Source organism: Hippocampus zosterae, chromosome 17 (assembly GCF_025434085.1).
Source record: "Hippocampus zosterae strain Florida chromosome 17, ASM2543408v3, whole genome shotgun sequence".
Lineage (NCBI taxonomy): Eukaryota > Metazoa > Chordata > Actinopteri > Syngnathiformes > Syngnathidae > Hippocampus > Hippocampus zosterae.
The window spans coordinates 4,652,038-4,674,709 of NC_067467.1; the positions used below are offsets into that span (position 1 = coordinate 4,652,038).

General features: G+C 45.9%; 4 protein-coding genes and 1 long non-coding RNA gene across 9 annotated transcripts in view; 3 read left to right on the top strand and 2 right to left on the bottom strand.

Moving 5' to 3' along the window:
• The window catches only part of LOC127590068 (uncharacterized), a 164,151-nt gene extending 160,255 nt beyond the window's left edge, over positions 1-3,896 (top strand). For 4 of the 5 annotated variants that reach the window (XR_007959542.1, XR_007959544.1, XR_007959543.1 and 1 more), the window contains one exon: positions 60-3,513. The gene's annotated coding sequence lies outside the window, so the exon portion shown is untranslated. Of the gene's footprint in view, positions 1-59; positions 3,644-3,779 lie in introns of those variants that run through there. The other variant, XR_007959541.1, reaches the window with a different exon arrangement.
• LOC127590057 (GTPase IMAP family member 8-like) lies at positions 3,734-7,843 on the bottom strand. Its single transcript, XM_052049469.1, has 5 exons — positions 7,489-7,843; positions 6,515-7,343; positions 5,566-6,276; positions 4,395-5,015; positions 3,734-4,326 (listed from the first exon to the last, which is right to left on the bottom strand). The coding sequence occupies exons 2-5, from the start codon at positions 7,242-7,244 to the stop codon at positions 3,734-3,736; spliced, it is 2,655 nt and encodes an 884-aa protein (XP_051905429.1). The 5' UTR covers positions 7,245-7,343; positions 7,489-7,843.
• A 272-nt stretch (positions 7,844-8,115) lies between these two features.
• LOC127590070 (migration and invasion enhancer 1-like) lies at positions 8,116-10,556 on the top strand. The gene is made up of 4 exons (XM_052049495.1): positions 8,116-8,451; positions 8,583-8,680; positions 8,757-8,833; positions 9,499-10,556. The coding sequence occupies exons 1-4, from the start codon at positions 8,420-8,422 to the stop codon at positions 9,580-9,582; spliced, it is 291 nt and encodes a 96-aa protein (XP_051905455.1). The 5' UTR covers positions 8,116-8,419; the 3' UTR covers positions 9,583-10,556.
• Positions 10,557-13,677: 3,121 nt separating this feature from the next.
• On the top strand, positions 13,678-22,441 carry slc4a1a (solute carrier family 4 member 1a (Diego blood group)). The gene is made up of 21 exons (XM_052049468.1): positions 13,678-13,844; positions 14,867-14,938; positions 15,046-15,104; positions 15,614-15,705; positions 15,767-15,813; positions 15,888-16,053; positions 16,353-16,488; positions 16,688-16,757; positions 16,838-16,880; positions 16,956-17,140; positions 17,518-17,725; positions 17,786-17,989; positions 18,653-18,801; positions 18,890-19,084; positions 19,602-19,835; positions 19,903-19,992; positions 20,063-20,235; positions 20,331-20,572; positions 21,285-21,454; positions 21,626-21,799; positions 21,878-22,441. The coding sequence occupies exons 2-21, from the start codon at positions 14,912-14,914 to the stop codon at positions 21,953-21,955; spliced, it is 2,742 nt and encodes a 913-aa protein (XP_051905428.1). The 5' UTR covers positions 13,678-13,844; positions 14,867-14,911; the 3' UTR covers positions 21,956-22,441.
• On the bottom strand, positions 20,442-21,189 carry LOC127590072 (uncharacterized). Its single transcript, XR_007959548.1, has 2 exons — positions 21,079-21,189; positions 20,442-20,598 (listed from the first exon to the last, which is right to left on the bottom strand). It is a non-coding gene; the product is annotated as an uncharacterized LOC127590072 (long non-coding RNA).
• Positions 22,442-22,672: the final 231 nt, after the last annotated feature.

A 22,672-nucleotide genomic window follows, 5' to 3' on the forward strand; every position in this document is an offset into this window, starting at 1 on the left:
CTTCAGCATTAACACAACTGTCTGTTTTTTGTTTTTGTTTTGTTTTTTTTGCTGACCAGGCAACCGATGAGACAACTCCAACCCCCCACCAACTTCAGAGACAGTGATTTAGTTACATGGTCGAGATCTCGTATTGATCCCTGGAGGACAACTTTGACATCTCAGAGACCCCCCGCCCCCCACCCCACTCCCCCATGGGCACCTCTGACCTTCAGCCACTTCCTGAAATCGTTAAACTGGTCACTTCATCAGGTACGCCTGCAAGGGAATCATGCTCTGTTATGATTCATTTGGACACATTTTATTTTTATTTACTTTATCTTACATCCATTCGTTTACATCGTAAAATATTTCAACCAAAACTAATGAATAGAATCTCATATAAACCCTTAGATACACCCTGTACCCTGATAACTTGATAAGCCGTCGTAAGCGCTGTCCCTGAAAGGGTTTGTTAATATAATATGTGTAGTTTTGTATCGAAAATTGTGATGTATTTAGTAACGTGTGGATAATGATACCACCTGAAACGGACACAAAATGCATTCACCAGGTTGTAACATCAGAACTGACGAATTCCAAGGAATGGGTTCGTGATCACGATCTGGATATAAAGTACAGATGTTGTGAATCTTCACAAACAGTCTTCACCTGCCGCCTTTTGGAACACCGTGCTAATGGAATACAGCCATTTTGGGAGGGGGGGGGGGGGGTTGCACACAGCATGCATTACACGGCGCTCCGCCAGGGAATTGAAGCACGGGCCAAGAGGGAAGATAGGGACGGGTGACGGTGGGGGCTCAACTGCAAATAGTTACGCCAATCTGGAAACCAGAGAGTTCGCGCTTCCCAGTGAGAACAGAGGAGCCAGTCACACTCATCCGCGGCGAATGAATAAGATGCGTTGACGTTACAAGCCGCGAGGATGTTAGCCAGACACGCAGAGGGGGAAGGATGGGATTCTCCCACCGAGCCGCCTTTACGTTGTCAAATTCATGGCCCGGCTCCTGTCCTCACGACTGAGCTCGGGGGTGTCGGGCCTTCAAAGAAGATGAAATGTAAGCCCGCCATGAATTAGACCCTTTTGTAGAATGATGATACAAATCGTCTTTCTCGACATATTTCACGTTTATTTTCAACAGACGGCAACATGGATGGCGTTGGGGCCTTTTTATTTATGCTTTCTCAGTCTTTGAACTCTGAACCACACTCGGCTGCGGTTTTGCAGGTCAACAGTTTCACCTCCTGTAGGAAAAGTCAAGTGAACGCATCCGTTCGTCCCTGAAATTATTGCCATCATAAAACATTTTTTTAACTACACAGTCATTTTTTTAAGAGACATATTAATGATTTAACATAAGTCCCACAAATCCGAATTCAATATTTTTTGCACCCGACAATGATGTCTTTTCAAAATGGCTGACAGGAAGAGCTCAGGCTTGAACAACATCGTTTTTAAAGTAAATCTTCAAAATATTTATTTATACTACAAACTCCAAAGACTTCTGGGATATTTTAATTATTTTATTATGATCTATTATAATTATTATTGTGTTTATTATTACGGGGGTTCACCATAGGCGAGTTTCACTTAGGTTAGCCTAGCTTAGTTTAGAACACTGCAAATCAATTCCTGATTCATGTTCTTTACAATTCCGGGTGACGGTATTACAATCTCTAATTGTACAACTTTAAATGTTTAGAAATGACCTCTGCCAAGGACATCATGTTACATTAATGCCAACATGCCAACGTTTAATTGCTGTGTCAGCATCTGCGGGATTCCTTTCGCCTGTCAACATAATGACTCAGCCGCCTTCACGCTGTTTGCTTGGTCGCAGGGGGCAGTTGTTTCACTTAATTGTTTCCTGAACTTTGCCCTTGAGTCTTTTTCCGTCTCATAGATTGATGGCGGGCACTCCATGGCAAACGTGGATTTGGGGAAGAGCAGAAGGAGGCGGGGGGGTGGGGGGGGGGGCTCATTTGTGTGCGTGCCTGCGTTTTGGCCAGGTGGTGATAACAAATGTACCCCACTTGTGACACCATCATCAAGTCCGTGCTTGATGCTCAGAATTAAAATCATTGCCCAAGCATTCCAGAGAAATGGTTCCCACTGCTGAGAGTGGCCGTTGCCAGACGTTCCTCAATTAGCATTCTGACTTGGCTCCCAGTTAGCCTCATTATGTTCCCCCCACCCTCAATCGCATACAAAGCAAATTAAGGCAATGAACAGGGCCTCACAGTCCCTTTTTTTCATGGCAAATCTTCAAAATGGTCCTTAAACTTTGACACCATGCTCTGCCCGTATTAGATCCCTTCGTAAAAACACCCTTCACACTGGACACTTTGGGACGGTGCTAATTCCCAAGCAGTTTATCAAACTAGGCTATGAGCTCCGGGATTTGCAACGAATGGCTTTTTCACACAAAAATGGTTGACTTCTTATGCACCGCGACACATTTTTGTTTACCGAATTTTGTGTCGATCAAGCCAACCAGTGTCGGGTACCGTTTTTTCCCTCACTTTCCAGGGAGTACTACAGAGGGAATTCGACCAAGATGGCTGCCACAAAACAAAATGTCTTGACTTCCTGTTCAATTCCAGGCATGTGTCATTGACACTTTTTTGCACATCCTGTTATAATACACAATTCTTTGTTAATCAGTCAAACTGCTGTTCTGAGCTATTTTCCCCCCCCAACTGTCCAGGGAGCAGGGGAATCAGCAGGTTGCTGCTGCATTGTCCCGCTTTTTAATGGAGACTGAGAAGTAGCAGGGAACCTCTGTGGAGAGACTAAAGTGAGGGGAGATTCATCCCTCCGACACTCGCTCCAGGCAGTGGGACCACCCTAACGAGGGGTTGAGATTGTGTAAGGAAGAGGTGGGCACTGAGATGTGATTTAAGGGGGATGAATATAGACCCGCAGGGACATTGGGAACGCGGGGAGATGGGAAAAAGACAAGATGCCCGAGTGATGGGAAATGAAACCATGAAAATGACAAAAGTGTGTGTGTGTGTGTGTGTACGCGTGTCGCATCTCTGATTTTGCCATTATTCTCCAGTCCATCCTGGAAGTGTGTCATCCATTTTGTTGGTGGCGCTTAGCTTAGCAATGTTAAGCTAATACTTGTCCTATTCACCCTGGAAAGCATCTCAAGTATTTAGTCATGTTGTTATTTAATTCAAAGAAGATGCAATAACTATATTTATTACGTTGAGTGGGAGATCACAAGTGCATTTACCGCTTCCTAAGGTTGAAATTACCCAATAGATTCAGAATGGGTTTTGACATAAATTCTCAATCTACAATACATACATTAGTCTGACAACAATGCATAGTTTGTGTGCGTCCTTATGGAAAACCACACGTTAATGTCTGCAAGACGCAGTCTTATTCTCATATTTTTTCCCCCACTTAATGTGTGTGGGTAAAATGTATATCGCCACAATCCAAAATGAAAGCTGTAATAATTGTAAATCGATGCCAGCTGTCTTTGTATCAACTTGTCATATTTGATCATGTTAAATTTAAGCATGTTCATCGTACCACGTGAGCAGAAAGCCGATGATTGGACTACTTATGCAACAGCACCCCCTGGTGGAAACAAATGTTCATGCTCATCATCTTGATGAGCCATAACAGGTGAAGTAAAAATCTGCCTGTTCATAAATGATTTTGCTGATACGATATGCTATATAACAGATACCTAATGTTGTGTCCGCCGAGTGTCTTTCATTGGTGTTTATTTTTGCTTCTGATCTCTTGCATGACCTTGCAGCTGAGCTCCAGGCTCCTCCGCACCTCCGCCAGGTCCTCCCGGATCTCCTCCAGCACGTCCAGCTTGGAGAGCTTCCTCTCAATGGACGAGAGCAGAAGTTCTGCCGACCGTGGGGCGGCGCCCTCTGTCCAGGGCGGAGGCGGAGGTGGCGTCAAGGCCTCCCACTCCGCCAGTGTGTCAAAATACGAGTCGATAAAGGCCTCCAGATCCTCCAAGCTGCTCCAGTCTCCACTCTGGCTGCAAATGGAGCGCTGCGGGTGAACGTGTCGGGCGCGACGCGGCCCCTGGCGGGCTGCGGGCAGCACCAGGAGCATCATGGGAAATCTGGCTTGGTCAACGTGGAGGCATGCTGCTGGTATGTTGACTCTTAAAGATTGCAATCTGTCCTGAAGCACGGCCAGCAAACAGGAAGTGGCGTTCCCCCTGCTCCATGCGGCGGACGGAAGCGCAACTTGTTTGTCAGATGATGAAGACTCACTCAGGTCCACTGAGGGACACTCACTGGTGGACTCACTGAGAGGCTCGGCGGAAGGCTCACTGCAATTCACTGCAAAGTAGAAAGTTTGTGAAGTGGATGTGACTCATAAATGTTGCTGTTGAGTTCAAAGTACTCACAGTGATTTGATAGCTGATGGTCATCGGGCATCAAACTTGGATTCTTGCACACAATGGCAGTCGTGTGGCGAGGCGTGGCAGATGATGCTGCAGTCACGAGAGACTCCGCCACCAGCATGCTCTCCACCTGTTGCAATAGCTGCCGCACCTGCGAGCCATCTCCTCGCCGTTTGTTGTCCAACACGTGGTACCTGTTCCCGCACTTGTCCACCAGCCGCCTCAGCGCCGGCCCCTCACTCTCCAGCCGCTGTTCGATTCCCGTGTCACCCAGCCAGTCGCCGTGGCTGAACACCACCACGGCCCTGGCCCAGAGCCCTCCCAACTGGGCCTCCAAGGCTTCTCCTTGGAGGTCGGTGAAGGCGGCGCTGGCGTTGACCACCACCAGCGCTGCGTAGGATGGCGCCCCCTTTAGGAGGTCCGCAGTTTGAGAAAAGCCGCCCGGTGTGTCCAGTACTCTCACCACTTGGTCGTCCACGCGGGCCCATCCGAGGACGCAGGAGGTGGTCGGGCGGTCGGCACGGAAGTAGTCACTGCCCAACACCGTGTTGCCGCACGAGCTCTTGCCTGTTTTGCTGCCACCCACCAAAACGAGCGTCACTTCAGGGAGGTGACGGGACTTGTCTGGAACATCAAAAAGCTGCTTTGAGTGAGTCAAAATAATAACTATGGTATAGGGTTCTTTAAATCAGCCTTGTGATAAGAGTGACCCAGCTAGGAAGTATTTTAAAATAGGAGCCATCGGTCGACAATTTTTTGGCTGTGACTTGCGAGCAAAAATTCAAGGTCAGAATGTAAATGTAAAAAAAAAAAACTGATATTCCTGACTTGGCCACTATGGGGCAGTATAATACAGCGTTTCACATAAACGAAGTCGAGTCACCTTACTTTTCGTAACTGGTCATATTGGCAGCCCATAAACAATGCTGGCATCGGGTAGAATAATTGTACTTCAGTCAACTTAAAATGAGAGTGGCAGTACACAGCCAGAAGCCTCTTTTTTGGAAATTGATGACTATTTGCTTACCTGCTGCACACACATCACAGCAAAAAAAAAAAAAAAAGTCTGATGGCTCATATCTTCAAAAGGTCTCGTGATTTGCATCTCAAAGCACCACTTCATGCTTTATTGTGTGTAAGTAAATGTATCACTGTACTGTTATCAATGTCTCACCAAGGTGCCTCCTGGTGTCCCCCCTCTGCCGCAGCGTCTTCATCTTCCGCTCCGCAGCTCTCGCCTCCTCCACCCTCATCGTCATCTCCAGGTGATCCTCCTCTTCTCCCACCGCCCGCCAATGTCCGACGCCACAGCCCGCCACCATCTCCTCGATCTTCCCCAGCAGTTCCCTAACCTGAAATCCATCACCGGCGGTCCGGTTGTTGAGCACGTGGGTTCGATTCTCACAGTGCTCGGCCAGCCACCGCAGCGGCTCGCCCTCGCTCTCCACGTGACGTTCGGCGGCCGTCTCGGCCAGCCAGTCGCCGAAGCTGAACAGTAGCATGACCCGGCTCCAGACGTCCCCACCCAGCAGCTCCAGGTGATCCTGCACCGCCCGCCGATAGGTCTCTGAGAAGGCGCGGTCCGGGCGCACCACCAACAGGAATGCGTGGGGCCCCGGGGCGCATAAGGACGGACTGAGCTGGATCTGACGGCGGTCGAAGGCGGCGGTCTCGTGACCGAAGAAGTTCATCCACCAGCCGGGCGTGTCCACCACCGTCAACTGCCTCCCGAAGACCGCACCTTGTCCCACCGCGCAGCGAGCCGTCCTGCCCGGGGACCGCCGTCCTTGGTCCCAGCCCAGGATGGTGTTCAGAGAAGACGTCTTTCCAGAACCTTTAGCTCCCAGTAACACGATCCTCATGTCAGGCAGAGGGTGAGCCAGCTCTGGAAATGTTTGATGCAATACTTGAAAGTCTGAAAACTAATCCTGTCTTCAAACCCTATTTGCAACAATCACTAAGCAGACTGTTTTGAAACCTTGACTCTTGTCTTGAAATCCTAATTCAAAGCTCTCATCTTTTTTTTTGAAACCCCAACCCTGACTTGAAATCTTACAGTGAAACCCTAAGCTCGCCTTCTTCCCCTTGGAGCCTGGTTTGAAACCCTACTTTGAGATCCTTACCTCTCATAAAGGCCCTGTGAGTTTTCACGTTCAAAAACCTGGCGCGGGCGTCCTCTTCCACACGTCTCTTCTCCTCCGCTATGGCACTGCATACGCTCTCCTCCATCTCAAACACTCCGTTTCCATTGGCAATAACCAATCTCTGGATTTTCTCCATGAGCTCCGAGGCTCGACTTCCATCGCTCAAGTCAATGAGGTGACACCTCTGTCCGCACTGATTCCTCAGCCAACCCAAAGCCTCCGACCCCAGGACCTCCTGGTCTGAATTGAGCCGGGGCCGGCCTAGCGAAGTGAAGACCACCAAGCTGTGGTGCCACACCCGGGGCCCCAGCAGGCCCATGTGCTCCTCCAGGGCGCGGCGGCGTTTCTCCGTGAAGTGCGAGCCATCTTTGACGACCACCAGGAAAACGTGGGGTCCCGGAGAGCACATGGCGACACTCCGCCGGATCTCCCGGCGCACCATGCAGGGGGTGTCGTCCACGCCGAAGTCACACCACCAGCCGGGCGTGTCCACCACCGTCAGCCAGCGCCCGGCCACCTGGACCACCCGCCGCAAGCACGACGTCCTCTCCTTGGTAATGAACTCATCTTTTTCCAGGAGGAGGTTCCCCAGGGAGCTCTTTCCCGAGTTCCTACCTCCGAGGAGGACTAGCTTCAAGTGGGAAGTACGCCAGCCATCCACTATGACGCAGACAAAACACAGTCGGGAAGAAAGCATTTTTGTTACCATAAGTAGATGTTGAATTTAAAAACTTTACATTCATTTAAATAGAAATGGGAACGCTTACTGCTCATTTTCGGAGCTCGGGCTTATTTAAGGAGTCATTAGCTGTAGAAGAAAGAGTCATTTTTAGTAACTCGAGTAGATGTTACATTTACACACAGGAGGCTCTGCACTTGGGAGCTATTGACAGCAACTTTTTTGACATTAGATTATTATGAACATTCTTACATAGGCACGGAGTTTGACTTACCTGCTCATTGTTCGCTGCTCGCCTCGCATTTGCATTCTTTAACTTCTAAAAATGTCACGTTGTCTCTGGAAACATGTGAGCCAAACTGCAGTATGTTCAACCAGATATCAACATTCTCAATTTTATGCCTTTATGGCGGTTTGAAGGTCACCAGAAATGACCACATACCCGCCTCTTTGCAGCAGCGAGACAAGTCGTCTTCAACTTTTCATTTTCCATGCAGGGTTCATCTCAAGACATTTCATTCCAGAAAACAGTTGGTGCAAATTTGACTACAACTCGAATCTAACCCACAAACGTGGCCTGAAATGTCCATATATAATAATAATAATAATAATAATAATAATAATAATAATAATAATTAATAATAAAAGAACAACTACAATAAAAGAAAAAACCTCACCCGCGAGTAAGGGGTGAATATAAAAAGAATCGAACAAAAATAGAACGTAAAGTCATCGAATTAATTACACATGGACGCACTGGGATATGCATTCGATCTGTCGTTAACTTTGATGATGTTTGTTTTTCGAAATTCCGGGGGTCCTTGAAGACACATTCGCGAGAGTGATCTGTGATTGGTGGAGCACAAAGAGTGTGCAGGTGTCGAAGGAATGAGAGTGGAGTAGCTTTTTCTGAGAGTTACGTGTGCTATTGTCATCTAATTGTTGCAACAAACCTCAAAACGCATACACGACTTTGTTTATCATTTGAAACTCAGCAAAGTTGTAAACCAAACGTAGGAAATGTGTAAAAGTCGAGCTTCCGGGTGACTGAGTCGTCCCTCTCGCGTGATCTACGCGTTTGCGTCCCATAGCCCCGCCCATTTGTGAATCTCTTTTATGTGAAGTCGCTGAACGACTATCCACCGTCACATTTGTGTATATTTGTGTCGCAACGCTTAACGTTCTCTCCGGCTGCAACAGAAAAAATGGGAGTGGTGACAATACGAGTGGAATACTGGTAACCGTTCAACATTATCACACATTATATTTTGTGTTTGTAAGATGTTATCGCCTACAGAAGGCTATAAAACTACTGCTATTGTTGTGTGTGGCTAACTTCTGATCTTAACCGAATTTCAACATCTCCAGTGGCAAGTGAGGCTACGAGCCCCGTTATCGGGAGCTTGCCCGAGTCGTCAAGGGTGAGTTTCCCGATGCGGATGTGGCGGGCTTCGTTGGGCGGCAAGGTAAATCATAAATGCCACAGTAATCTAAATTATGGTCTGAGCTCTGTTTAAAAGTCTTACGCTCTGCCTTTTATAGCCAGCTTTGAGATTGAAATCAACGGGCAGCTGGTTTTCTCGAAACTGGAGCTCGGAGGATTCCCATATGAGGATGACGTAAGTAGTTTTGTGCCCCTTTAAAACGCAATGCTCACTGCTAGCTTCCTACCAACTACATCGGCGTAAACCAAATATTTACGTACGTACGCAAGTCTGAATGTGCCGTAGTCTGTCAATCTACGCTTATGCCCTAATGAACTCAGATCTGCACAAAATAGCTGTATAAAACAGCTGAGCAAATTTAATAAATATGCAACCACTCGTAGCCTGATGATGCCCCGAGAGGCGGAAGTGGTGCATATTTAATATATTTGCTTATTGATGACGTATGATCAAAGTATATCACAATATCTGCATCCCATATTGGTGGATATCAATGGATATTGATTTGTTTATTTTTGTACTTTTCAATATTGAAAATAATTACACAAAGTAAACAGAAATGGCTGAATTTCGGTCATCTTTAATAAGATGTCAATCCAGTAATGAAAACGCCACATAAACTTGCCTGATTTTGACTTGAGTGCAAAACCAGGCTCGAACATGGCTGTCACTGGCGCTAGACTTGCTCTCGGCACCAAAATAAGGCCCATCATATATTGGGTTTCTTGCTCTTTCAGCTTCAAATATTCAAAGAGCCTCTCATAATTCAAAACAACAAAAAAAGTAGGTTTGTAACTTTTTTGTTTGTTTGTTTTTGTCTTAATCCTGCACTTATCCAGGTAATGCAAGTCATCCAGAAAGCTCATGAAGGCCAACCCCTGACAAAGATCACCAAGAGCCAAGCGCCATGTGTCATCATGTAGACAAACAGGTGTGACTGGAACAAAGCTGGCTTTCCCCAACAGTGTCCAGATTGAAGTGTGTGTGGGGGGGGGGGCGGGGGGTGATGTAATTTAATGGCAAAAAAAATGCAAATTAGCTGTTGGGGATAGTCCAGTTCGCCTCCCCCTTGTTCGTCCTTGACGCCGAACTGCTGGGCCATTAATGACTAGCGCCGCCTCAAAATAAGCCACGCGGCTGTGCTACGATGAATTCACGTGCCCGCCGGTTCTGCAGCTCGTCTGGGGCGGTCGATGGGGAGGTTTTGTTTTGATGAAATGCAAGATCAGTCATAAGTCGTGAGCATGTTTTTTTTTTCCCCCTTTCTAAATAACGGTTTACTGATACTGTACTTTTGTTTGGGAGGTGACTTAATTAGATTAGTTGAATAAAATATCTGCTCGCAATACTGTTTACACTCTGATTTCCTTGAGGGACAGACGTTGACTCAACAGCCTTGGAGACCTTTCCTCTCGTGTAAACATGTTTTCCGTTGTTCAGCGTCCCAGCAACTGGAGACGGGGAGACGTGCGTTCCCGGCATAAAAATGATTTGAGCTCGTATCTTTTCATCCGTAAATCTGCTTGATTAGATTAGATTAGTGGTAACACCATTGTACAGTGTAAAATCCAGTGTTCACTCTAGGGGGCGCTAGGGTGACAGTCAAATACCTGTCTAGTTTGTGCTTTAAAATTTTTTCTCGGTATTACATTTTAGATTTGAAATCTATCCAAACTCATTTCGGCTTTCAAAATAATTGCATGAATGTCATCTTTTCCACGTGAGGCCCAAAGCGAAAAAAGGAAACTGCATTTACTGGGAAACTAAGGAGCAACGTGATGAATCGAATCCCAAAAAAGGAAATATTGCATGTACTGTAATTGCAATTGCTGTGCAAAAAAAAAAATCATTGGGGGAATTCTGACCATTTTCTGCAAATAAATGCTTTGAAGGAGAATTTTATTTTGATTTTTTTTTTCTTGAGCCTTGGCTCAATAAATGTTGAGAAACACTGATCTCAGACATTAGACTTACAAGAAAACAAAAATATAATGGCTACAAAAAAATACAGATGGTGTGTTGACATTGTTTTTAAACCTAAGTCAGGCTTTGCATATGTTATCAAATTGCAACTTGTACATTTCATATTGAAAAATCCAACTAAATAAAAATTTTGATTTAACGTACACATTTTTAAAAATGCTTGTATTGTGTTGAATCTATAAGACCAATGTAGAAATTACACATTAATCTGTCAGTTCAGTCAAACATTAAAATATAAATTCGGGTCACGAGTGAGCTGCAGCCAATTCCGACTGACTTTTGTATAGAGGGCGGTGTGCACCCCGGACGGGTTGCCAGTCAATTGCAGGACTTAAAAAAAATCTAAAAATGAAAAATATTGCAAAATCCATTTTTTTAAATCACAAATTACCCATAAATATGCCAATAGGTGAAATGTATTCACGGCACTCCTAACAGACAACTTTGAAATCGTCACACCATTATTAAACGATTGAGTGAGATGCACACGGACCATTGGGGGGGGGGGGGGCGGGGTCCTTTTGGACCAGCCATACAGAAAGAGAAAATATTTAAATATGACGAAAAATGACGAGTACCACGGCCAAAATGTCTTTTACGTAACATTGGACCAATGCTTAGTTGTGTTACTATAATGACACCCGGTCACAATGTGCTCTTCCAAAGACGATCAATGCTCACTGTTCCCATGCTATACGTTTAAAAAGTGTCTTTATGGGGTCAGGGCGTGCCTGACTGTCGCGTGCGTGGAGTCAGCAGATAGCTGGCGAAAGCTGATGACGACGATAAGACCGATGCTCGCGCATGCTGCGACTTCGCCGTACGTTTATCGTAACTTAGCATGTTCATGTTTTGGTAAACATTAAATTTAGTCTTCAAAGTTTAAAGGTGTTTTGGCTTGTTAACTTCCAAGTGTTTTGTTCAAATATCGCAACATTTCCACCCCTTAACCTTTAGTCCTTTCGATCATGCCGTTCACATTCTGACATCATGAGACCGCCTATCAGTTGATGACCAGTAAACTGGGTGTTTCTCAAGGGGGCCGTTCCTTTCTATGCTTGCTACTTGTTTCCCAGGAAGATAATTCTCCCGTGTCCAACTTTTTCTTTTCTCACTGGAATCATGTCCCAAGTATGAGCCCTGGAATTTGTCCAGAATGGCTGCTTCAAACCAAAATGGCCAACTTGGTTTTCAATTTCGGGCATGGCCCCCCGAGACTTTTTTTGTGTGGCCTTTTTTTGAAAGGCATGTCCACACAGTTTGTGTTCAATCAGAAAATTGTTGGAAGAGGCTGTTTCCCCCCCCCCCCCCTCATTTTACAGGGGACACTACTGAAGGAATCCCCCCCCCAAAAAAAATGGCTGCTTTTAACAAAAATTTCATTTCAACCGTGGTTTCTTGAGACTTTGGGGTGGGGGGCATCCTTCTATGCAAGATATGTCCATCCACCTGTGTGTTTTGCGGGTGAAGCTGGTGTCGGGGAGATCCTTTTTTATTTTATTTTCTACGTTCCAAGGGGCCACTACAGAGGGAAATTTTCCCCAAATTCCCAACATACTGTTCGAGTTCAGGCATAGGTCCTTGAAACTTGTTTTTGTTTTTGTTCTGGCCCTGTTCCTTTAGACTCGGTTGACTTATCCAGCGACATTTAATAAGTAAGGCGCAATTTTCACCCAAGTCATAAGATCGTACCTAATGAACGTTCCAGTGTCTCCCAGACAAGTGTGTCCGACGTGGATATAGTCAGATTAAGCACGAGTGACATCCGTCCTCATGACTCGCATAAGACTTCCTCTCATTTTTATTTATTTATTTTTGTGTTTTGTTTGTTTGAACCTTTTCACACTGAAAAGGCAGCTCCTGGCCCTGACAGACGTTTGATAACCCCTTTCATGCTTTGGACTGATGATTGGCAGCTGATTATCATCAACGGTGCTTCTTTGGGATACAAAAAAAATGAGGTTCAGAGAATGAATGAATGAAAAAAATGGGGGGAAATTCTGCAAATATGTGATTCGCAGGTGCCGAACTGTCAAGTATTGAAGGGGCCCACTGAATATGTTTTTCACTGGACAGTAAGGATATCTTAGCTGTATCTCTATTAATTATTTTCAGGTACCGTACAAACTCAACTCACTGAACAGTTGGAAATGCTGCACATTAGTTTGAATGGACCGCAATTCTATACCTGAATCAGAGCAACATTTATCATCATTCTTTGAATAGCATCTAAAAATATTTTAGGTATCTATTTTTTTGTCATGTATTTTTGCATTAAATCTTCAGAAGGAGTCCATTTGGTCCCGGGGCCACATCCACTGATCTCCAGCATGGCTGGAATCCATCCGCTTCGTGGGTGAGGTCCACTACAAACGGTTTTGCATGAGTGGGTGTGCATCAACTTTATTTTTTTTATTCCACAGGCATAGAACAGAACTGGTCACCAGACTAGTTTGGACTCGAGTTCTTCACAGATGGATCCTGGCTTCTAGATTAAGGAACCACTTGGGAGCACTTTACTTAAGCCCAAATCCCAAAACCTTGCCCCTTAACCTGTCATCCCTAGTCGCTCACCAGAATTCTTGGTCCCAATCACATCAGTCTATAATCCTAAATGTTAGTCACTAACCCTAACCTGTCGTGCCTCAACCACAGTCCCGAAGTCTTTGTCCCCAACCGTAACCTAAAGCCACCAAGTAAACCTCCAACTGAAAACTCATCGTCCCGTGCCCATAGTTTGTCATTCTAAACCTAACCTGATTGGTAAACTTGGGGGAATCCCAACGATGTCAACAAAATGACGTGTTTTGACATGATTTCTACCCCATGTGTGCTCTCTTGTGTACCCCCCCAATCCACCAACCGACCCCCAGCAGCGAAGATCATGGCGTCAGACGTAGCGCCATCAGCCATGCTTCTCAAGGGCGGAGTAGTCCAACTAGGGCCGGGATATCCCCACGTTAAGGTGTCCCTGAATGATAGCGCTCGCGTGCGGTCACGTGGGGGTTTTATCTACACCGACCTTGTGTGGTTGCTAGGTAACCAGACGGCCCGCGGGGTACGGCACTTTTACCAGTTTGACGTAGTTTTGCTTTTGGGTGTTCCCGCTCTTCGCCGTGGGGGTCTCACCGAGGTCGCTGCTCATTTTCATCGTGGTTCACCGACAGCTGCCGGAGAACAGGGCAGGAGGACCTGCACACAGGTAGGGGTGTGGTCTACTCTGGACCAAGGTCCACCTACTTTTTTATTTATACTTTATGTCATGTAGTTTATCATGCAAACTTGATATGACACTTACCTGCGGTCCATAAGACAAATCCAGAGTGCCTAACCAATCATTTCTAACCCTTTGATCCAAATTCATAGTCCTAACCCAAAATACCTGACCCTCAATTCCTAACCTGAATCCGTAGTCGTTAAATTCTGATGCGGATCAGTGTCTTTAAAACTATCCCTCATTTATAGTCCTGTCAGTCACCCATCGTCCCGATCCAGTCGTCATTGCCCCTAACCCGTCGTCTTAAAGACATTGTTTCTCACTTATACTCACTAACCCTTCGTCTTCTTAAATAATCCCATCATTCCTCACACTTTTATTCCCTAACTCCAACGCATGGTCCATCACCCTTAGTCCTCGGCTCATATTTACAATATCGAACCCGTCATTAATCCTAACCTAATTCATTGTATTCAAAACTTCACCCACGTCCTAACCGATAGCCCCTGTCTCTAACCCATATTCTCTAACATAACACCGATTACTACTCAGTCCCTAAGATAGTTGACCAAAGTTTAACGGTCCAAAGATTGGGTCCATTTTTTTTAACCACTGTTTTTGATTGTAAATCCACCGTAGTGTTAATTTTTTGTGTGAAAGTCCAGCGGCTTCTGAATTAAGTGGTGTAGGCCCAGCACTTTATTTTTATTGCCGAATGTTTTTTTTTTTCCTTGTTCTGCACTCAAGTCCTTTAGGGGGACAGAGAAGACAAGCGGGTGTGACTCAAAGATAGAACAGTCATAGTTCTTCCTCACGGACGATTATCTGTCCGGTGCCATGAGTCTGCACTTCAAATTAGAGGGACTTTAGGTTTCTTCTCACTTCTCCCCAATGTTTTACCGTTGATATTCAAAATGTGATTGTCTTGATGGACACTTTCACAAATGACAATAAAGCTAACTTTTTTCACCACCACCCCCCCTCCTCCCCACATTTGTCCTGCAAAGGTAATGTACAAAAAGTAGCTGAGAGTGTCAACCCAGAACACAGCAATGGACAACAGATTCACTTGTGACGAGGTTGGTTTTCTGTTTGTCACCAGCGGTTCACATGAAAATCTGTTTGATGGGCCAAATTTCCCCTCACCCCCCCACCTCTTCATGAAATCCTTTCTCCTCCCTTACAGGACAGTGACATGTCATATGAAGACCGTGATTCCGAATTCCTCCCCTCCCCACTGACAATGTGAGTCCCAGTGTCCTTAGCAACACTATAACCAAACTTTCATAAATTACACGCGACACGCAGTCTCTTACAATTGACAGAAATATATGTGAACTCGACGGGGAAAATAGTCAGCAGCGCTGTGTCGAATGTCTACAGTCTAACAGCAATGAGCATTTTCTCAAACCTTCTACGGTAGAATGAGATTTGCTTCCCTCTTGTGGTCACAATTGTGAAGCGCAGCATAGTTGCTGAGGGTTCAGTTTGAAAATAGATGGGTACAGGATGCCCTCGTGTGGCCACAGTCAGAATTGCAGCGTCTTGATGTCTTATTTGATGGACAGTCCTCAAAAGAGGAGCACTGTATCTTAAAACCGGACAAGATTGTCAAAGTGGAATATGGTGTCCGTAAAATGGACCAGAATGTGTTTAAAGTAGAGCCAAATTTCCAGAAAGAGGACAAACACATCCTCCTCACGATCGTTAACATGTGGCGTTACCGAGTGCAAGTTTACATTTCTCCCCACCAGGAGGACTCCAGCGGACCGTGGTGATGTGGAGAACGGGAGGAACGTGGATGATACGGCCCTTCAAACATACATTATTCCCCGCGAATCAGGAGGTAGGCTCCTCTCAGCTGCCTCTCGTCACTTTTTCTTTAATTTTCCATGTGGTTCTTTCAGCAAACCTCAACCTGAACACCAATGCCACCACCAGAGGAGACGCTCAGGTCAGTCTGTGCTCCTAAAACCATGTCCGTAGCCGCTGTTGTTCACTACCTGACCGGACTCTTCCTGTCCGCAGGCATACGTTGAATTGAACGAGCTCCAGGGAAACACCTGGCAGGAGACGGGCCGCTGGGTGGGCTTTGAGGAGAATTTCAATGCCGCCACGGGGAAGTGGGGTGCTTCGCACACATCCTACCTGACCTTCAAGAGTCTCATCCAGCTTCGCAAGACTATGAGCACAGGTGACTTTGGACAGCCTTCATAAATGAGGGGCTGAAGATGATCAATCAATCAAAAAGCCTTTAAAATACATCCAAAATGTACTTGGAGTAGATTATGTCCTAAAATGAGCTCAATTGTCCTAAAAGTTGATTAGAATGTTCAAAAACTGAATTACACAAAAAAGAAAATTCTCAAGAGTGTTCTCAAAGTGAACCATCATGACCTCTTAGAGGATCAAAACACTTCTGAAATAGATCAGAATGATCTAGCTACCATTGAGGTCTTTTTTTTTCTTCTGACATTGGTGTTATGCACACAGGTGCCGTCATCTTTGACCTCAACGCCAGTAGTTTGTCATCTATCGCCGAGAAGGTGGTGGACGCGCTCGTCAACAAGAATGAGATCCGAGCTAGCGATCGGGATTCTTTGCTGAGAGCCCTCCTCATGCAGCGCAGGTAAGCAGCTTGTCTGGTTGCCATGAATTGTTAGCCGGTTGTCTTCTTGATGTACGTGATGCGTGAAACTATATATTTTTTTTTAAATGGCATTGTGACAATCGCATACAGTGGCGTTTAACAATCAAATAGTCCCTTGTACGGGAAAAATGGGTCAGAGGCAAAATAAATCAATCAGTCTTTGTGTTCTTCCCTCCAGTCAGTCTCAGAGACCTTCGGTGTCCCCCTCAGGAGACATTGAAATGCAGACCTTCTCTGTTTCTACAAAGGTATAAGTCCTCATTTTGGAAGCCCCATACTTTGAAACTACCACACGCATCAAAGCTTCTTTTTGTTGTTGTCTTTCCAGAGGGACAACTCTGACAACATGGAAGCCTCGATTGTCCTCTCAGGTATCATCATCACCACAGCACATTCAAAGATTTGGATTTTTAGAGCTCGAACTGATTTTTTCTTTTTCCCAAAAGGTGCCCTGGATCTTCTGGAGAAGCCGGTGGTGGCTTTCGTCCGGCTGAGAGACTCTGTGGTGATGGATTCTGCGATGGAATGTCCTGTCCCCGTGCGCTTTGTATTCATCCTGGTGGGCCCGAGCCAGAGCGGCATGGACTACAGCGAGAGCGGTCGCGCGATGGGCGCTCTGATGGCTGACTGGGTGAGAAAAAAGTGACGACGGCAATCGTCTTTATTATTTCCGAAGAAGTCGACTCAAGCCGATTCGTGAACAAAAGTGATCTCGAGGCACTTTACACACACTCGTGTCCAGTTTATACAGTATGTACTGTATAAAACAACCAACTGGAGTCCATATGAGAACTACACCTCGGACAGAACCAAGACTTTGCGGGGTGACCTTTTTTCGTGGCCGATTGGATTGGCATGGAAAGAGAACAATCATATATATGATTATATATATCTATATATTATTATATATATATTATATATATCATATATATATAATATATATATATGATATGTATCATATCAACAAGAGTAACAGGAGTTAACGTTCCCGGCTTTGCTGCGCTACAGGTGTTCTGTCTGGAGGCTTTCCTGGCGCAGACCGAACAGGATCTGACCAACGCCATTGCCGACTTCATGGATTGCAGTATCGTCATCCCCCCCACGGAAATCCAAGACATGGGGATGCTGGAGCCCGTCATCAAGTTCCAGAAGAAGATGCTGCAGGAGCGACTGCGCCCAACTGACAATCGTCTGGCCTTTGGTGACAGAATTAAAGGTAAGATAAAGTCTAACAAGGCTTGACCATCAAACTTCAGTGTCAATTTGACGCGTCCAGTTACGAAACCCCCGGAGCCGCCAAGAGAAGACCCCCTGGCCCGCACTGGGTATCCGTTTGGCGGTATGATCAAAGACATCAAGCGTCGATACCGCCACTACGTCAGCGACTACACGGATGCCATCAACCCTCAAGTCATGGCCGCCATCATCTTCATCTACTTTGCCGCCCTGTCGCCAGCCATCACCTTCGGAGGACTTTTAGGTAAGACTTTTAGCACCCCGAAGGGTAACGCGTGTCTTTAGGTGTGCCGGTTGACATTGAAGACTTGTAGTTTTCGGGGGTTTGGGTCACCGGTCCTGGAACCTGAAGAGGATTTTTCTGACCAGTATTTTTTCTTGATGCTCTCTGTATGCCCCAGTGCCGGACGGCCCATTCGTCCAGTATCTATTTCACTTTGCTAAATCCCTCTGAAGCGAAAACAAATATGTCCTCTCGATTTGACATCACAGAGAAGAGGATTGTTAGCAGCGTGCCAAATTTGAACGAAAAATCAACATGTACCATTGAGAAAATGAGACTTCAAAAATGGTTTAAAAAAAATAAAGCCTTTCTCTCCGCTCTCAAATGCTGGGTGCATGTCCGCCAAACGTGCTGACGCCGCTCAGCTGACAACGACCGATTCCACAACCCGGAAAATTGATCCTAGTTCATCGGGCATCGAGTACAACTATTGACCCGGCAGACTTGAGTTGGGACTCGGTAAAAAATGAGTAAATGCAGAGTTTGGCTACGAGTCTGAGCTCGAGTGACAACAAATATGCTCTAAAGCAGGCCCCGCCCACATACAGGCTGTCGTATAGAACATTCTAAAAAAAAAAAATTCAATCACTGAACAGGGTATATCACCGTTCTTCTTTGTCTTAGCCGATAAATCCGAGAAGATGATGGGTGTGTCAGAGCTGATGATCTCCACAAGCATCCAGGGCATCATTTTCTGCATCTTCGCCGCGCAGCCCGTCCTGGTGCTCGGTTTTTCCGGACCGCTGTTGCTCTTTGAAGAGGCCTTTTACACCGTACGAGTCCACCACCGCGAGTAGCGCTATCGCCTCCTTGTGCCTCGTCCTCATCCGATGACGCTTTGTCCATCCCATGCTTTTTTAGTTTTGCAAAGCCAGGGGGCTCGAGTACATTGTGGGTCGCGTCTGGGTGGGCATGTGGCTCATCGTGATTGTGGTGATCATCGTGGCGGTGGAAGGCAGCTTCCTGGTGCGCTACATCTCCCGCTTCACCCAGGAAATCTTCTCCATCCTCATCTCGCTCATCTTCATCTACGAGACCTTCAGTAAACTCTTTAAGGTTTCCCACTCATCTTCTCATCGTCCTTTTGTCCAACGATGCCGAGCAGCCTACCGCCCCGAATTTATACCCTCGATGCTTAACCCTCATCTTTGTCCATGTGCCTTACTCCTCACATTTACCCATGACCATTCCCTTAATCCTCATGGCCAAACCCCGAACCGCTTCTCTTTATTTACCCTTACCCGAACCCTTGCCAGTAACCGTGATCCATTCTCGCATCTGTAACCCTTCACCCTCACGCTGAACCCTTATGTACGTACACGTATCCCTTTCCTATGACTAAACCTGACCCGAACGCCTCCCCCCCCTTCAAGCCAGCATCCCTTAACCAAATCCTCACCTTGAATTCTAATCCTTGTTCATAACCTTGACTAAACTCCTCACCTATTCTTACTTCATCTCTAACCCTCGACCCCAAACCACCGGAGCCTCTAATTGCTGTCTTTTAGCCGTATGGCTGAAACCGTCACCTGTAAGCCTAACTCTTCGCCTTACGGTGTCGCCTCCTGCGCAGATCTTCAAGAAGCATCCTTTGTCGCTGAACTACAAAACACTGAACGCAACCCTGGAGAGGCCCTATCACACCATCTACAACAAGACTTCCAACGGCACAGTTGTCATCCAGGAAGTGCCGGTCCAGGGTCCCTTCCCCAACACCGCGCTGTTATCCCTGTGCCTTATGTTGGGCTGCTTCTTCATAGCCTACTTCCTGCGCCAGTTCAAGAATGGCACTTACCTGCCGGGTTGGGTAAATCACCGCCTCCGACTTCAAATCTGGTCTGGAGGCGTTTTCCTGACCGGTCTTCTCGTCACAGCTGCGACGCCTGATTGGAGATTTCGGGGTCCCCATCGCCATTTTTGCCATGGTTGCTGTGGATGTCAGTATTGATGACACTTACACTCAGGTAAGTGATTTAAGCGTACGGTATTCTGTGTTGTGTGGACTTGTGAGGAAGGTACGTCGCTCTCTTGCAGAAACTGGTCGTACCAAAAGGTGTCCAGGTGACCAACCCCGCCGCCCGTGGCTGGTTTATCAACCCTATGGGATCCCCTTCCCATGGGGCCTTCCCCATCTGGATGATGGCCGCCTCCTGCGTACCAGCACTGCTTGTCTTTATCCTCATCTTCCTCGAGTCACAGATTACCACGTGTGTGACAGTCAAACTGCACTTCAACGTTTTTTTTGGGGGGGTGGGGGGGTTTTGTATGGTTGTTGAAATGTCGCTGTATTGTCCTCCACTAGGCTGATTGTTAGCAAACCGGAGAGGAAGATGGTTAAAGGTTCCGGTTTTCATTTCGACCTGCTCCTCCTGGTCACCATGGGTGGCATCTCATCTATTTTTGGGGTTCCGTGGCTGAGCGCCGCCACGGTGCGCTCCGTCACGCACGCCAATGCTCTCACCGTCATGTCCAAGGGCCCCAAACCCGAGATCGAGAAGGTGGTGGAGCAACGGATCAGCGGCATTCTAGTCGCCATCTTGGTTGGTAAGTTCATTAAGATATCCTTTATCCTTTATTTGTCCCGCAATGGGGAAATTACAATCATCGATCATCGTCGAAGACACAGGTGGGCAATTATTTTTTGCATAGGGCCACATGAGAACCAGAAAATATTATGGAGGGCCGGATCAAAAGGGTGAACTAAATTTGACATATTAATTGGATTTCTTTATTTAAAAAGCAGTATTTTGCATTTTTTGGCACGTTTTTCTTTAAGAGTACATTATTCTGTCGTATCGAACGGGATTTGCTTGACTTGGCGCTACTGCGGGCTTCCGTATCGTCTCCCCCTTCCTCCCTATGCTCTGCAACTTCAACTAACTGTGCCACCTGGCGTTGAAATGCCTGTCATTACAAGGCCAAATGAAATGAATGCAGTCGTTGACATCGAACCATAATTGTGTACCAACCTTCGGCGGGCCGGATTAAAAAGACCAACGGGTCGGATTTGGCCCGCGGGCCGTAGTTTGATCATGAGGTTGTTTTTAGACAGAGTAAAGTTGGAGAGACAGCCAAATGGTCACAGGCCTCTTCCTTCAAAGCGTTCAGATTTTTCACAGATTAACGAAAACTGGAGTAACCTGTTGGTAATCTAATGAAACCCTGTGTTAGTCTCCCATGATTCACTGAGGGCACACAACTGAAGTAATACATGTACCATTTCCATCACATTTTATACTAAATTTCTCCGTTCCAGGTGTCTCTATTTACATGGAGCCCTTACTGAAGATGATCCCCATGACGGCCCTGTTCGGAATCTTCCTTTACATGGGTGTCACTTCCTTGAGCGGAATCCAAATGTGGGATAGGATGCTTCTGTTGATTACACCCAAAAAATACCACCCGTCCGACGCCTATGCCACCAAGGTATAAAAATTCTTAAAAGTCACTCCTCTTCTTTTTCTGAGCATATAGGCCTACTATGCCACTGTATTTTAATGTTGGTCATAGTGGCAGTGCTTGGGAGAACTACGTTTTGTTTTTAGGTGATACTTGGTGTCAAATGTAAAACAGTCTACTGACGTGTTGTTTGCATAGGTGTCGACGATGCGCATGCACCTTTTCACGCTGATCCAGCTGGTGTGTTTGGCTGTGCTCTGGGTGGTGAAGATGAGCCCCTTCTCCCTGGCACTGCCCTTCATCCTGCTGCTCACCGTGCCACTGCGCATGTTCATGACTGGCACACTCTTCACGAACCTGGAAATGAAATGTGTAAGTTCTTCAGACAGTCCCGAATCATTTGTAGATGAGGTTAAAGAAATGTGTTTTACATGTTCATATGTGTTGCAGCTGGATGCGGATGATGCTAAGGTGAAGATTGAGGAGGACATTGGTGAGGATGCATACACTGAGTCCCCACTTCCATGAGTGAAAACGACCAATTCAAAAGAATAGCCAGTGATTCTTTTTTTTTTTGGGGGGGGGGGGTCTTTCAAAACTCACTATTTCAAGCTTCATCCTATCATGCAGCATAAGTTGGGCATTACTTTGGTTCACCATTGCAAGTGATACAAGTGGTATTGGTTCTTTTAGATGTAGATTTTTCTCGCGCATGTATTTTATTTGTTATCCTTTGAAAGGTGATATAAAATTCATTCCATGGATTGTTTTTAATTGACGTGAGCAGGATATTTATTATTCACATTTTTTTTTTGCTTTGTGTTGATGGTTTGTCAAGTTGTCATTTAAGGGTATTTTCTGTCAAGTCCAAAAAGTTAGCATTGTATTTTAGGCATATCCTGTTGTATCTGAAGTGAATGAATGTGTTTGACAGAGAACATTAATACGTGAAAGTTTTGCTTCTCTCTGTCCGTACATGCATAGGATTTAACATGAATAAACTGATAAATGTTTTCTCGATGTGCATTCATTTATTTGATGGCAAACAATATATTACAATAAAACACAAAATGATTTTAATAACTAAATTAAACGTCTATATAAACACAATACAGCAGTGCGCTCGGGCGTCAACGTTTGTGCTTTATTGAAGTTGTCCTTTAGATTGTTAGTGAACTTTGAAAACGGCACATTTCAAACGTATAAAACGAAAAGATGACACTGTATGTGACGATTGGAAGAATC